We start from the raw sequence: 16,325 nt of genomic DNA, 5'->3' as shown, positions 1-16,325 counted from the left end.
TTTTAGCAATGTGGTTCTTAATATCATAGGAGTTGTCCAAGGCCTTGTCTAGTAATGTGAGACACAGAATTGTTCAATTCATCGAAAAGTCTGTGCAGTTAGGGAAACAGAAATTATTAAAAATATATTTTCAACATTTTATGTTTAATTTAAAATGTATAAAGGCATGTTTGTCATTCTTTTAATGAAAGAATAGGACTTTTGATTGTGAAATTGTGTGTTTGCATATGGAGAGAGTGCTTTTTGCTTGTTTCTCATTGTGGTTTTTTTGCATAAAATATACCAATTAAGCATCATCTAAAATTTCCAGTTGCAAAGCAGTCTCAGTACAGAGACCTTCTACATTTTTACAATCTCTTTTTCTAATTTATTTTATTGTTTCATCGACACCATTCTATGACAATTGGAGGGGGTTGGTAGCTTGCCTTTCTGAGTCTTTCCAAAGCATTTGGTTTTCATTTTGAAAAAAAACTTTTCTCCTTCATATTTCATCAACTTGTTTTAATAACAAGCATACCTGGCATGAAAAGGTTAAGAAAAACCAAACTAAATCTTAGTAAACATTCAACTCACTTGTTTGGGCAAGACAGTGATAGAGACTAGGCTATCAATCATGAGCTTTTAGCATTCTGTGGGCATCAATCAATGTGTTTTATGGGGGAAATGGAGGTGATTTGCTATCAGAGTCCTAGCAGAAAGAAGGTGGCATATTCAAATGAGGACAGTTTATGGAGACTTGTTTTTGACAAAGAGACAGTATATAAACGTGTGGGCAGAGTGGGCAGAAACTACAAGGGATAATGCTGAGTGCTGGGGCTGTACCACCTCTGGGCCAAAGATAGAGGGAAAGATTGAAACTTAGAAGAGGGAAGAAGTTTTGCCCAGAGACCTGCCTTGAGAACATCTGTGACCTCTGATCCCATCTTGCGAGGAGGGAATTGAGAAATTAAGGACCAGCCTGAAGACAGAGGGCAGGAGAGCCTGCTAATGGTGTCTGTGCAGTTCAGCCTCCTGGGCCCGAAAACGGGGTGGACCAAGTTGAGGACTGCATCTGAAGGGGGAAGTGGAAGACTTCCAGCACAGTCTGTGATGCCAAAAGATTCTTAAGGGAGTGTCAGCTAAGAGTTTGAGCATTTCTGCCACATCCACGTGTCAAAGGAAAGAAACTCTAGCCTTTAAGTTTATGATTCTCAAGCTGTAAACCAAAGTACACCAATCTAAAAAAATCTAGTGTATTTTTTTGAACCCAGACAGTTGTTCCGGATATTATAATATTTGCCCAAGACACGCTCGACAGAGTAAACCAGTAAATTACTTTAGAGAAAATTGTTCTGTGCCTCGTTTCTATTTTCCATTTTAAGTTGAAGAAGAAAAGAAAAAGATGAAGTGAGAATATGGAAGGAGGAAAGGGACTGGTTTTTCCTTCTAACCAATAATTTAATCCTCACATCACTTTTGCTTAGATCTTGATGAATGTTCACAGTCCCCAAAACCCTGCAACTTCATCTGCAAGAACACCGAGGGGAGTTACCAGTGCTCCTGTCCTCGGGGCTATGTCCTACAGGAGGATGGAAAGACATGCAAAGGTGAGTGAAGAGTCTGCGTTTGTGACCCTCTCTTTTTTCAGATTCAAAGTCAGCTAATCAGGGATAATACTGTGTGTCTCACCTTCACTAAAGCACATCTTCCTAGTGACCATTTTATGATTCATAGAAAATTCTATGGACACATGCCAGGAGGCAGAGAGAATTAAAACCTGGGTTACAGTGGTTTGCTTCTTACAGCAAACCGCACAAACTGAAAAATAAATAATACAGAAAGCTATAGTGAAGGAAGAGATTGAACAACTAAAATAATATTTATTTTGTTGCTTACTTGAGATTTCATTTCTCTAAACTATCTTTATTACACGTATACTGCAGAAGATTGAAAATGAATAGGTAAATTTAAATTTTTGCTTACATAGTATTAGTAGTAATTATCAAACTAAATTAGATAATTAAAAGAGCTTCAATACTATACTCATATGTCCAATTTTATAATAAACCTCATCGGTATGAAAATAATGGACTGAGGAAATTTCTGTCTAATTAAATTTTTGAAATACAGTTTATTCTCAAGAAGATGAAGTTTTATTTCCAAGAAATACCAAAAAACAAATAGAATAGAATAATAAGAAGCAATATTATTCTCTTGGCTCTACTTAGTGAACCATTATGAGTCAATTTAATTTTGCACGTTGTTTAAAGTTCCAATCCAACCAAAATCAGATTTTGAGTTTTCTGTCAGTATAGTTCAAATACTAGTTCCATTTATGACTAGAATTATAGATGCTGTGTTTTTGCTTCTTCTGGTATTTATGATGGTGTTTTCATTTGGATCCTGAGAACCTGACTCAGTGTTTGTGTTAAGACCTTCATCAATTTTCAGATTCTGTTTTATTTTTGTTTAATCCCTTCTTTAATAGAAATAAGTGACCAGACATGTACTAAACTGTGCATTAAATACAAGAATTATAACCTTTGGATATTAGTTTTGAGAGCAGTTCACGAAGACCATTATGATTCATCCTTTCAGTTTTTTATTTTAAGAAAACTTTGTGGTATGTATCACCTTAGCCATCCTATCATTGTAGCCCATAATATTTATACTGCTTAAGTATGTGAAAAGAAACCCCTTGCCATATGCATATGGATATCTACAAAGCTTCCAACAGAAATCTAGACAAAATACTCCCGGTGGCTTCCTGATTTGCCAGATAACTTTGCTCCAATTTTCATAGGCTTCTCTTTCATTGCAGACCTTGATGAATGTCAAACGAAACAACACAACTGCCAGTTCCTCTGTGTCAATACTTTGGGAGGTTTTACCTGTAAATGTCCACCTGGTTTCACACAGCATCACACTGCTTGTATTGGTAAGACAAAACTACAAAAGGGAAATTTTGCAAACTTTTAGTAGAAGCCTAAAACTGTACTTAAAAAATGGTAGAATAATGGCTCAGTATTTACATTAAAACCAATCCCTCATAATTAGTGGTCTAAAAATTTTGTTAATAATATATATTTTTTTCACTAGAACAATATCCAAAGGAAAAAATCCTGTATAGTCCAAGCACATGCACACCAGGTGTATTCCAGGCAATGCCTTTATATTGCATTCTAAATATAACCATGTTTGTTCAGATAAAATATGATTAAAGGCTCACTATAATTTAGAACATGCTAATGAACATACTGGTTTTTTTTTTTATGTTAGAAGACACACAGGTTAAGAGACTTTCAGTCTGTACTATCGAAAACCATGTCCTCAATTGACCCAAAATATGCTCTAATTTCAAATCTCTTGAAATATATTTTTTCTGACCATTTTTGCCTTTAACATGACCATGAATAATGGTATACATTTCCCTAAAATTCTGTTTTCACATCATGAAACTTAGGCTTTCATACTTCACTTTTTACTTCATGTAGTAAAATTTGAGTCATATAGTAAGTGGGAAGCTTGATGCTCTCCCACTTTGTGCTTTGCTAGACAACAATGAATGTGGGTCTCAGCCTTCACTTTGTGGAGCAAAAGGAATCTGTCAAAACACCCCTGGAAGTTTCAGCTGCGAATGCCAAAGAGGGTTCTCTCTTGATGCCACGGGACTGAACTGTGAAGGTGAGTTTATTTGCTCAAATATTCTTGTTCTAATAGAGCAAACTGTTTTCTTTTAACTTCCAAGCCACTCAATAAGAAATTGAGATCATCTCAAAAGAAAAAAAAATTAACAAAATAAAACCCAGAAATTGAGTTTTTTGTTCATAAATTTTCATATATCATTTTGGGGGCAGAGGAAAACCTTAATGTGATGAAACAAAAATTCTGTGAGTACAAATTGGCTTCTAAAGTAACTGTTTACCTAATACTGATCTACAAAAGAATTGAACTGAAAAAGAATTCTGTACCTAATTTAGTTTACAGTAGTGTATGAGTATACCAGAAAAAAATTGGATGTCTGTTCCATGATACTTGAATGTGTAAATGTTATGTGTAAGACAAAGAACGAATTATAGAGAACCGAAAAAATGTACAGAAAGCTCTGGGGAAAACTGATGGCGATTTTATTTGGTCTGAGACTCCTGATTCACTCTCTTTTCTACAAAGGGCATTTCCTATAAAGTCTCTGTCACAATAGGTATTTCCTATTAAGTCCAAGGGAACATTTAAGTGGGAATAAAATAAGAATTTGCCTGTGGTCAATAAAATATTATATTGTTCTTCAGTATTTCCATTGCAAGTGCTAGCGTATGAGACAAATGTACTAGGATTGGTAGCTTTTACAAAATGCTCATGCCGGAGGTTCTGAGAGCATATACATCCCCTTTCTATTTTTATATACAATTGTAACTTATGTCTTTATTGATATTAGTCACCCTTTAATTAATTATTCTTAGAAATATATGATTTTGAATTCTAGAAATATATTCAAAATTGTTAATATTCTCTAAGAATTACTCTAAGTTTTTTAATATACTCTAAGAATTATAGGACTTTTATATGTATCTAATTTTCCAAGAAAAATTCAATTTAAAAATTTTCTATTTTAATATTTTGTATTCGAAGTCATTGAGACTTTGAAAGTATTCTAAACATACAGCTGCTTGCCATGTGTGGGTTTGGCTTATAACCATCCACATAAGATATCATTTATTAATTATCCATATAAATTTGTTACGCATACATCAGACATGCCAATTTCATTTCACTTTTTATGGGTAGGTTTCAAAGCCTCAGTTGTCATTCCAGAAGAGTATGCATGTCTGAACAAAGAAATTATTCCATATGTGTCATAATACTATATCGTGTCTAAAAATAACATATTTAGAATACTTTAAATTTGCATCTAATTAATCTTGAATGGTAATAAAATTTTTTGTGTGCAAACCATTATACTTTTTAGGTATTTCTGTAGTGCTTGTATCTTCCCAAAAATGAGGTTTATATGTCAATCACTTTTGAACCTATTGGAATATATAATGCAAAGATATTTATATCATTTACCAAATAAATCATACCGTATGTAGTTAATCCATCCAAAATGCACAACATTTGTGGTTGCTATGGTTGATTTGCTGACATTAAGTTGTTATTTAGAGCACTGACGTGGCATGGCTGGTGGATAGCATAAGAATGATGTGGTTTCTTATCTCAGAACTGTTCTCTGCGCCACCACTGATTAATAACCATGTGACTTGGAAAAATCACAGCCCCTCAGTATGTCCTGTTTGTTTGTTCCTGTGATAATAGTTACCCCAGGCTGTGTTTGGAGTTCATTTAAGAATAGTAGAAGAAAGGTTACATAAAGATCTTGCCGGGATTGTTTTTGCAGATGTTGATGAATGTGATGGAAACCATAGGTGCCAGCATGGCTGCCAGAACATCCTGGGAGGCTACAGGTGTGGCTGCCCTCAAGGATATATTCAGCATTACCAGTGGAATCAGTGTGTCGGTGAGCACTCGCTTGTTACACAGCATCTGCTTTTCTCACGTTAAAGTATCTTTGAGTAAAAAGAAACAATAAAGACTGGCATTTCAGTGTAGACTTTAAACCCTAGAACTTAAAAACCAGTACTTAGGACTGATGCATGGGGATCCATTAAACTAGTCTCTGTACATGTGTGTATTTGAAAATATACATAGTAAAAATGTTAAGTACCTAAATGGTAACTCAACTAGAGCTTTCATAATTTTAATTTTCTGCTAGGTGTAATTCTAAGTTTCTGAAGATGGTGTCAAGAATCATCATCTTCACATGCTAAGGTCAGAGGGTTTTTATCGGTAATTTAGTATCTTTTGATTTGGGGTTGAAGGATTGCCCATCCATCCCCCTCATGTAAATCTAAAGGGATTCAGATCAACTTAATGAGCACCATTCATCTGTGCTCTCCAGTCACATATTTAATGAAGAGGCTAAAGGATTTTAAGGTAGAAAAAGTACTAGTTACAGCAAATTCTACTGAAAACTCCATACAGAAGTGTTTATAAAATAAAATCTGTAGGCACTCAGCTCCCTTTCTTGCACTTGATAGAGTCATGGAAATTCTCCTTTTAAGGCGGGATTGATCAAAGAGAACATTACTCTCTACTTGAATAACTGGCTAACTTAGTTAGCATATGCCTAATTTCTTGGCTCCATTTGAATGCCCTTCATAGAGGCACCATCCAACACAGTGTGACATTAGATGCTGGCACAGCAGAACAGAAAGGAGAACAGTGGTCCTGCTGAGAAACAGTGGGGTACTTCCTGTTTCTCTGTAGTCATTTAAATTACCCCACGTGTATTTCAAATATTTTACTGTGAGCAATCCACTAAATAAATTAACCTGATTTTATCCTTGGTGATCTTCTCAAAAGAAATTTCTAATGACAGTTTAGTGAATTGAGAAAATCAAGACAAATTTCAAAGGAGGGAAAGCAACTCTGAAAGTCATCTCAAGTCTGCTGTGGCCTTGTGCCAGGTTAAAGACAGATGCTTAGCCACACCACAAATAGACACTCGTGGGGGAAATGCAAAAACCACTAATGATCTAGGAGTTAAGGACAGAGTTTGAAAGGATTATCAAAATGATGAGTTAGGCAGTCAATCAAAATAACTTCATAAGTTTAGTTTACTTCTTTTCTCTTCATGGAAAAAACAATGTCACAGAAGTTGTTAATGCCCTGATTTACTGATTCATAAACAGAGATAAAGTGTAGGCACACTCTTCAGAACATAGGGAATGGTACTTTTTTAGGTAGCTATTAAAACAGATTTTATGGTGTTGTTTATAAAATATGAGGCCCAACCCTCTATTTGGTTAACACCACGGGCTTCTTGGTTAATTCTACAGAACTTAAAGCAAAAGAATGATCCTCTAATATTTCACACACGTCAGCTTAACTAAAATTCTTGTTTTTAAAGTGATCATAAGTGGAAATAGGAACATGTATGGAGTATCAACTCAATTTCTAAGTTTTTAAGTTTCCTGGAGTTTCTGTCTGTAAGCATTTAGTGCGAAAATAGCCACACAGGTTTTCACTGAATTTGGTCTGACCTAAAGTCAGGGCTATGTGATGTATCCCAGTTCTTCTTGCTGGGATCCTTGGAATAGGCACTCAGGCAAGGCAGTCACCCCAAAGCAGCTCACGCTGGAGTCCAGCCAGAGGCCAGTGTGCCTTCGAGTCAGGAGAGACCCCCATGGGCAGAGGGATAAGTGGTTTCAAAGATGAGTTCAAAGCTAAAGATACATAAGCAGATATCCCCAACTGCAAGAATTAATTTGTTAGCTTGCTCTGCTAAAATGGGCCTCTGTAAGCAGCAGGCCCCTGGTAAGTAAGATGAAGCAGGGGTTTAATTTGAAAGATTCGAGATTCTTCTGTGCAGGGTTGAGCAGTCCAGCTGGTCTCTAATAAAACTGCTGACTTTCTTGCCTTGAACCCACAGAACACAGTTGGAATTTTAACTCAAATATATGGCAGTAAGAGAATTAAACAACCCATTGGGAACTAATAAAAGCAACAAGTTAGCAAAATAACAAGCATTCTAACAAAATGCAAAACGAAAGGCCACAAATCGTTTTTATCTGTCACTATAGGTATGAAATATCTTCAGTTATTCATATGATTGAGGGGGGAATATAGTATGAAGTATTTCAGACAGATTTAAGTGGGGTCCCTTGTAAAAAGACAAAAATGTTAGTGTATCAGATAACTTAAGTAATATTAAATTGTAAACCTACAATGTTGTTAATACTACTACCAATTTAAGAAAAATGATAGTTCTTGTAAGTGTTAATAATGAAAAAAATTTTTTAATTCAAATGAATACTTTCAGAAGTTTCCAGCCAGTTACCACAGAACATTTATAACATTCTGGTACGTGGACTGTACAGATTTAGGTAACATTCTCAAATATATGCAAGCATGATGATTATTCCAAATTGAAAATAAGAGAATATTATTAACATTTGCATATGATTACTTCTTAGTATATGAGGCTTTGGGTTATGTGGTGTCAGCAACTTCTAGTTCCTTGTATGTCCTTTTCAAAATAACTTGAACATGGTTTAGCGAGGCTTGAGTCAGCTCAAAGTAGGTCTCAAACAGGAACATATTTTCAAAGTCAGATTACCTAAGCCTATAGAATTATGCTGTGATGTACAATTATAGCATATAAATGTGAAGTCTATCCTGGTGCTTCCAAAAATTTTACCTATTTAAAAATGTTCTTGTCAGTGGTATGTTTAAAAACAATTTATTCAACTAATTGGTTTTGCCTGGTAATTTTTCTACCTAACACAGTGTCGAATACTATATTCATAGCAGGATCATTTTGTTAAATTATAACCTAACTCACATTCTCCATTAGGAGAGAAATACCACATATAACTGTCAGATTTAATTATAAAAGCAGATGAGCCATTGAGGCAGAATTCCAAGTCTTTCGTATGTAGAAATAAAATAGTTATATTTATGTCATAGGTAGCCTGGTTATTAAGAATTTATTCATATACTTTCTCCCCATGAAATGAAGGCTAAGAATTTGTACATATTAGGCAATCATAGCACATTTCATATCCAGTAATTAAGAATTCTACATTTGGCAGTTTGGTTTAATTCTGAAACTATAATCACGATACAGAAATGTGCCTAATAACATCGGCCCTCTCAATAACCTCTGTAACGTAGTTAATGAAGTTTAATTTCCTGTGTGAGAGGCCTCTTCACTGAGACTGTATCTGCATCTTCCGTAATCTCACTGAGCTCCTGCAGATAAGCACTTCCCTGTAGCTGCTGTGTCCCAAGGGTACACCTAATTGCAAATGGGCCTGTTTCCCCACATGGGCTGAAACATAGACCTGTCAGGTATTAGGTAAACAGACACACTATGCTCCAGTGCAGTCATGAGAATTTGAAAGAATTCCACGGACCAAATGTGACTGGTGCCCAGGGTGACATTTGGATTATAGTAAAGCCCACAGGGGTCAAGCCACAAAATAGGTATCAACCAGATAGTTAAGAGCAAAATTATCGTCTCCAAAGTTAAAAGCACAGTCAAGCTTTGAATTTGTAAAAATGATAAGAGCAGCTGAAAGTATCAACCTGTAATTATCTTGCTGTCAGCCATTTATGGTATAACGTGAGTCATTAAACTAGTAAAACCTATGTCAGCTGATGGCTTGGTGCAAACCCATGTCAGAAGGCAAAGTCTGCACTTGATGCATTCTCAAGTGTTAAAAGTGTACGAGGTTATTGGTTCAGAAGGTTCAATTAAATAATGTTTATTTCAGTTATTTTCATTTAAGGTATTTAAATTTTTTATCTGTTTTTCTTTCCATATATAGTGAAGGCTTTGGGAATTGCTGGGAGAATGGATAAAAATATAGATATAAATAGAAGCTTTTAAAACGTTGACATCTAATTCACATACCATAAAATTCACCTTTTAAAATGTACAGTTCAGTGGTTTTTAGTATATTCTCACAGCAGTGTGCAAACGTCAACACCACAACATCTTCATTCCCCCAGAAAGAAACCCCATACCCATTAGAAGTCATTCTCCATTTCTCCCTCCCCGCAACTCCTGGCAACTAGTAATCTGCTTTCTGTCTCTGTGAATCTGTCTGAAGTATAGGCTTTTGAAGTAACCTTCTGATAAGAGAATAGAAGAGTTCTTCAGTAGTCAACCTGCAAATATCTGTCCCCAGAGGCTGCCAGGGTATTCAGAAAAACCTAGTACAAACGGAATATAAAAGGGCGGGGCAAGGTTTTGTTTAAGTCATAATTTAGGGAGATTTGTTGGGTCTTGTTGTGTTTTTTTTAATTTCATAGGCTTTGCAAATCGACCATGAGGGTAAACATTTTAAAAATACGGTTCTAGAGCTATCTCCCCTGTAAAATCATAGGTACTTTGAAACTCAGGCTCTTCTTTGCCCCACTGCCCCTACCCCTTGTAAGAGTCTCTTGCTTTATGTTCATAGATGAGAATGAGTGCTCCAATCCAAATGCCTGTGGCTCTGCTTCCTGCTACAACACCCTGGGGAGCTACAAGTGCGCCTGCCCCTCTGGGTTCTCCTTCGACCAGTTCTCCAGTGCCTGCCACGACGTGAACGAGTGCTCGTCTTCCAAGAACCCGTGCAATTACGGCTGCTCCAACACGGAAGGGGGCTACCTCTGCGGCTGCCCACCTGGCTACTACAGAGTGGGACAGGGGTAAGGCCCTCCACCTCCCCGCACACAGGAAGGCTAGCGTGGTCCAGCTCAGGCTGCCCTCCCTGTGTTCAGGCCACCTGGCCGCCTGGCACTCAGGAGGGGAGTGCACGGTGATTAAAAGCCCACAAGGGAAAAGCATTGATCAGGGCACTTAGGGAATGTGAGGAAGCACATGGAAGAAGAAGCACATAGAAGAAGGCATGTGGATTACCTCCTTTGTGGTGAGCATAAGACTCGAACATGTGTACAGGTGTCATTCTCTTGCCTCTTAAAATGGCCTGAGTGGATTCAGTTGGATCCCTCAAGGCCAGAGACAAGTAGTTGTCTAAAAATGCTATGGCTCGGGGCCTCCCTGGTGGCGCAAGTGGTTGAGAGTCCGCCTGCCGATGCAGGGGATACGGGTTCGTGCCCCGGTCTGGGAGGATCCCATATGCCGCGGAGCGGCTGGGCCCGTGAGCCATGGCCGCTGAACCTGCGCGTCCGGAGCCTGCGCGTCCGGAGCCTGTGCTCCGCAACGGGGGAGGCCACGACAGTGAGAGGCCCGCATACCGCAAAAAAAAAAAAAAAAAAAAAATGCTATGGCTCATGTGTTGTCAGAGGCACCTGAGTTAAGAAGTACAAATGGAAATGGCTTCACCCCAGATTCTTCTGTGAATTTTGGCAGGTGCTAGCTCCATGCTCCCTGAGGAGGGAGTTGTTCCTCTCTTTGCTCATCTGGTTTTTTGTTGCACAGAGAGGATGCGCCTGGTTGGGGTGACACTGTCTCCACAAGGCTGGGTTCCCTCCAGCTAGTCACACTTTCCCAAGTGCGGCTGTCTCAAGTCCTATCAGCTGCAGATGAGGTGCTGGCCACCTGCATCCTTCCTTCAAGGAAGTCAGTGCTCGGCAGCATAGAAGATAAGAGTTTAGGAGTCAGTCAGGGTCACCCTCCTCAGAAGGAGCAGTGTGTGAGTCAGACACTGAGGGTCGTGGACTAGTATGTCCACTGTGGGTACATAATAATGCTTGAAACAAAAGTCTTGGTGTAGACAAGGGTCATTTAGAGCCAACTGGCTGAGTCTTTCACTAACCAGGATTGGAGTTCAGAAATCTCAGTTGGTAAAGCAGAGAGCTTTGTTGTGAGCAGCAAACATAGGCTTCAGGCTTTTGAATCAAAAGAACTTCTGGCACTCTCTTTGGAAATTCATACTTTGCTTTTATTTTCTTGATTTAACTACACATAGTGCTTCAGTCTAATTAGGATAGAAAATTGGGGAAACTTGGGGCTCACTCTTAGAAGAATTTTGCTGTTCAAAATAAAGGAGAATCTCACGTATTAAGTGTTGAAGAAGAGAGTTACCAAGACTATTAGGTTTTTATATTTATGATCTTAGGGTTTGCTTTGTGGGTTTCTTATTTTGGAAAAATCTCTGCTCTACCTCTGGAAAACAGTAGTCAACATTATAATGAAGTCTAACATCACCTTGCATCCTATTGCAAATAGCCACTGTGTCTCAGGAATGGGATTTAACAAAGGGCAGTACCTGTCAATGGATGCAGAAGTGGATGAAGAGAATGCTCTGTCCCCGGAAGCATGCTATGAGTGCAAAATCAACGGCTACTCTAAGAAAGACAGCAGACAGAAGAGAAGTGTTTATGAACCCAAACCCACTGCTGTGAGTAACCTCTCTTTGTTTTGTCACCAGATTTTATCCATATGGAGTCACGTATATTTTGCAGTAAACTTTTATGTAGGTTTCAGCCTCAGTGAAGCTAAAACTGTCATGAAATTTATTGGCTAAATTCATGGACACACTATGGCAGAGACAAGTAAATTAAAATTAGAGGCATTTTTAGCTCAAAACACAAGGACTGGGGGACTTTAAGATTCACAGTTTCAGATCATATGTTTTCATTTTTTGATTTGTGCCAGAAGGCAATAATATGTCCTTCTAGGAAATAACTATTTTGAAATGATTCAAAAAGCAAAATTATTTTGAATCTGTCCAATTCTGTTGTGTACATATGTAGTACACTGGGCTGATTTTAATTTTCAGTAAGTAAGCCAACTAGGTCTTATATTGTAATATTTATAAGACAGGTGTTCCTCCCATAAAGAGTTTATCTCCACCTAACTTATATTTTGTAAGGAGCTGAAGATCTGAATTGCCTGCTTCTGCTATGTCTTTGCTGTTCATAGTAGTTAGCAGAGTGGTTAAAGGGGCGGGCCACAGACTTCATGATTTTGAATATGTTCCCTGATCCTCCCTACTTACTACCCATGTTACCTGGGCCATTTTACTTAACCTCTCTCTACCTCAATTTCTTCACCTGTGAAATGGGAATAAAAATAATTACCTCTGAAGGTTGACAAGAAGATTGAGTGATTACTGTGAAGCTCCTGGAATGGTGCCTGGCATAAGCATCCTACATGTTCTCTGAACAGTACCCGGTATCTGGAGGTGTTTTCCCCCAGACATCAGGGAGAGTACCATCCTTGTCAGTTAGTGTTACTGCAGAATTTCCCATCAAAAAATGTAGTCTTCAACTCACTGGCCGTGTGAATTGGGCAATTTGTTTCAGTTTTCTGGGCCTCAGAACCTTATTTGTAAGACTAGATAGGCTTTGCTAGCCAGAAAGTCTCTGGTTCTATTTTATAATAATAAATAGGCCAGCATTACATTTACCTTGCAGAGACGGAGGTGTCTAACTGATATTTAAATATGGCAACTGAGATATTCATCAAGTATCCCAAACTACAAATCCAGAAATTCTGCTCATAAAACCTTCCCATCGTAGTTCTGGGGACAGGATTTTGTCTGCACACTGATGGGGCCACTTCTGCACCACTTTTCTCAAGTTCTTGGCAGGCGCCCACTCGATGCATTGATTTTTTTTTTTTTTTTTTTTTTTTTTTTTTGCCTGTCTTACTGAAATAGCATTCCTAAACCTCCCATACCGCTGACTGAGGGAGACTTGGTCCATTTGGGCCGTGCTCCATTGGCTTTTTACCAAAGCTGGTTCAAACCTGAGCCCTGACGACTCTGCAGGTCCCTCCCTCTGCACTAACAGCTCCCAGCAAAAACACTCACTCATGGTTTGTGACCATAAAATCAACCTGGGCCTTCAGAGTGAAGAGCCCTCTGGGGACAGTCCCTGCTGTTAGATAACAGCTGCACTTCTCATTTTAACTCCAGAAAAAAAAAAATTACAGTCATTTCCTAAACTGTATCTTGTTTATTATTAATAAGCATGATATTCCATAAACTCAACAAAAAAACTTGAAATATGAGTGCTCCCCATAGGCCCAGACCTGTAACTTTACCTGGATAAGGCTGAGTGAGAAGTCATAAAGATTTACAGGGCATACTCTGTGGAATTGACCTTTTCTCCCAGCCGACAGTAAGTTACAAGCAGAGTGCAGAGGGGCAGAGATACATCGTCCTTGTGGCTGCACCCCGACAACAGGCTCCTTTCGAGTCATCTACCTGTGCTGTCGAAGCTCTTCCCACATCGTTTCCTGCTCTTTCTCCAGGTTGAACAGATCAGCCTGGAGAGTGTCGACATGGACAGCCCCGTGAAAATGAAGTTCAACCTTTCCGGCCTTGGCTCTAAGGAGCACATCCTAGAACTCATGCCCGCCATTGAGCCACTCAGCAACCACATCCGCTATGTCATCTCCCAAGGGAATGACGATGGCATCTTCCGCATCCACCAAAGGAATGGGCTCAGCTACTTGCACACGGCCAAGAGGAAGCTCGTGCCTGGCACATACACACTGGAAGTCACTAGCATCCCTCTCTACAAGAAAAAGGAGCTTAAGAAACTGGAAGACAGCAATGAGGACGACTACCTCCTAGGGGAGCTCGGGGAGGCTCTCAGAATGAGGCTGCAGATTCAACTCTATTAACCCCTTGCAGACTTGGTTCCAGGCTCAAATCCCTGCACAGCCAGCCTTCAGAAGCCTCTGAGAAATCAATGACTAATTTTAAAGAGGAAAAAAAAAGACTTTTATTTCTTTCCTCCCTGTCTCAGACTTTAGAATGTTGACCCTCACAGGGAGTGATAATTAGACTCTGGTATGGCCAAAGATTTGAGTACAGAGGCAACCGTGGTTACTGTATTTTCTATATAACTTCACTTTAAAATATATTAAAAAAAAAACCTAAATATTCAAGAGATCAGCATATGGCACTAAATGCACAAAAATAATGTGAGCTTTTTTTTTCCTGTTAGCAGTCTGTAACACTTTGGGTATTTTGCTATAGTTGCTAATTAAAAAAATATAGATGTTTATTTATTTTTAATGCAGTAATATATGGAGAAATGAACAAACTATGTAAACAAAAAGGGAAACTCAGTTGTTTTTCTTTAGATTTATAAATTTGAGCTATTTCTTTTAGAGGTGCTTTTTAAAAAATTCAGTAGATTCAAGAGGTGTTTCCGTTGGTTTTCTGCCAGTCATCCAACTGGTACACATCTGATTATTTTAAAGGAAGCCTCACAGAGCTGAACGGGCAGTGTAATCAATGTGTCATTAGATCCTTTATAAAGGAGATCAAAGCCAGAGCAGCTCATTGTGATGATATTTCACATCACCAGACACACCAGGCAACAGAAGATGAAGCACAACCACTGTAGCAAAATACCTTGACTGCTTGTGAGACCAGTAGCGTTGCAGGCCAAACCGTACTGTATTTCCTTCTCATAACCTCAAGGAAGCACATGTGCTACCCACAACACCTCATTCTTACCCAGGGCGTGCTGCATACTTGTGGTACTGTAGGCAGCTGAAGAACTGCTGTTCCTTCGGAAAGGAACACCTGGCGTTCTGTAGTGTTTGGTGCTGTCTTAGATTAATGGTGCATTTATTATGTTCAAGCTATTTCAGGATTGCCATATGTGCAAACAAATCATGCAGTACAGCCAAGGAATATATGTTGTTTTTTTTTAAATCCAATTTTTTTAGAATTTTCATTAATACTGTAGTTATACACCATATGTCTCGTTTTATCATAGCCTATTGTGTATGAAAGATGTTTGTACAATGAATTGATGTTTAGTTTGCTTTAGTCATTTAAAAAGATATTGTACCAGGATGTGCTAATAAGAGTACGTCCCCGCGTTCTTCTCAACCCAAGAACCTGTCCCTGGACCAGTGACCAAACCTCATATGTGAAATGGCCAAAGCACATGCAGGCTCTGGGTTGTTCCTCTCACACCTGTGCTGACCAAAGATTAGTCACCAGTTAGATCCAGTTTGGGACTTTGTTTTGTTTTCTAATAACTAAAAAAACAAACAGTGTAAATTTGTAATCAAGTGTTTATGAGGAAAAACTTATGGCTTTTGGTTTTGTTTGTTTTCGTAGGTCTGTGTATCAAATATGACACTTTTCTTGCAATAAAGCTTATTTTGGGGTAGCTTTCCGACTGAGAGTTTTATGGGACTACAACCCCTGTTTTGTTTGTGGGAGGGGCTGGGGGCTTTGCTTACAGGGACCTGTATGAAAGTACCAGAAGGAAAGCCAGGCACATTTACAAGAAAACAAGCGACTGCTGTCAAGTCTGTGACCAAAAGTAGACAGGAGTGTTCAACTGACAATTACAATGTAAGGTCATATTCAAATTGAAGGACATAGTCAAGGCAGTTGGTTGTTCACTTCTGCGCAGACTCTAAGCCTCCAAGGACCCATCTTCCTAGAGACCTCAGAATCTCTTCACTTCATCCTCACCTGTGGTTTGGGTGCCATTGTGTTAAAGCACCCTAAAACACCTGTGAGGAAGTGAAACATTCTCTTAAAGAGTCTTCCTTCTTAGGGTTTTCCTGAACTTGAGATTTTAGGCAAAAGTATGCAGCAGGCATACCCCAGGCCAAATGGCACCTTCACCAAAAATAACAGGAAGAGAGCTTCCTGTCTCTTGCAGTGTTGCACACTGTCCTCACAGGACAAGTGTATAGATAGGAGAAATCGTTTAACAGGGACTCTCTTCTGATACACAGCTGAAATGAGAACAGACACGTCTCTGAAGTTAATTCCATACAAAGTTTGAGAATGTGTGTGCTGAAATTTTTCATCCAAGGAATAAGAAAACAAGGAAATATTATGACT

The 16,325-nt window shown here is 38.6% G+C and overlaps 1 protein-coding gene across 1 annotated transcript in view; it reads left to right on the top strand.

The window, feature by feature from the left end:
* Positions 1–15,636, top strand: part of FBN2 (fibrillin 2) — a 230,142-nt gene extending 214,506 nt beyond the window's left edge. Inside the window, exons 59-65 of the mRNA XM_060093309.1 lie at positions 1,464–1,586; positions 2,801–2,917; positions 3,535–3,663; positions 5,375–5,494; positions 10,005–10,236; positions 11,720–11,891; positions 13,751–15,636. Of these exons, the coding sequence (XP_059949292.1) occupies positions 1,464–1,586; positions 2,801–2,917; positions 3,535–3,663; positions 5,375–5,494; positions 10,005–10,236; positions 11,720–11,891; positions 13,751–14,125 (1,268 nt within the window). The 3' untranslated portion in view covers positions 14,126–15,636. The remainder of the gene's footprint in view (positions 1–1,463; positions 1,587–2,800; positions 2,918–3,534; positions 3,664–5,374; positions 5,495–10,004; positions 10,237–11,719; positions 11,892–13,750) is intronic.
* The last annotated feature ends 689 nt before the right edge of the window (positions 15,637–16,325 follow it).

Source organism: Mesoplodon densirostris, chromosome 3 (genome assembly GCF_025265405.1).
Source record: "Mesoplodon densirostris isolate mMesDen1 chromosome 3, mMesDen1 primary haplotype, whole genome shotgun sequence".
Lineage (NCBI taxonomy): Eukaryota > Metazoa > Chordata > Mammalia > Artiodactyla > Ziphiidae > Mesoplodon > Mesoplodon densirostris.
The sequence above is the reverse complement of the archived record's forward strand: the minus strand, read 5'-3'. Positions and strand labels throughout refer to the sequence as shown.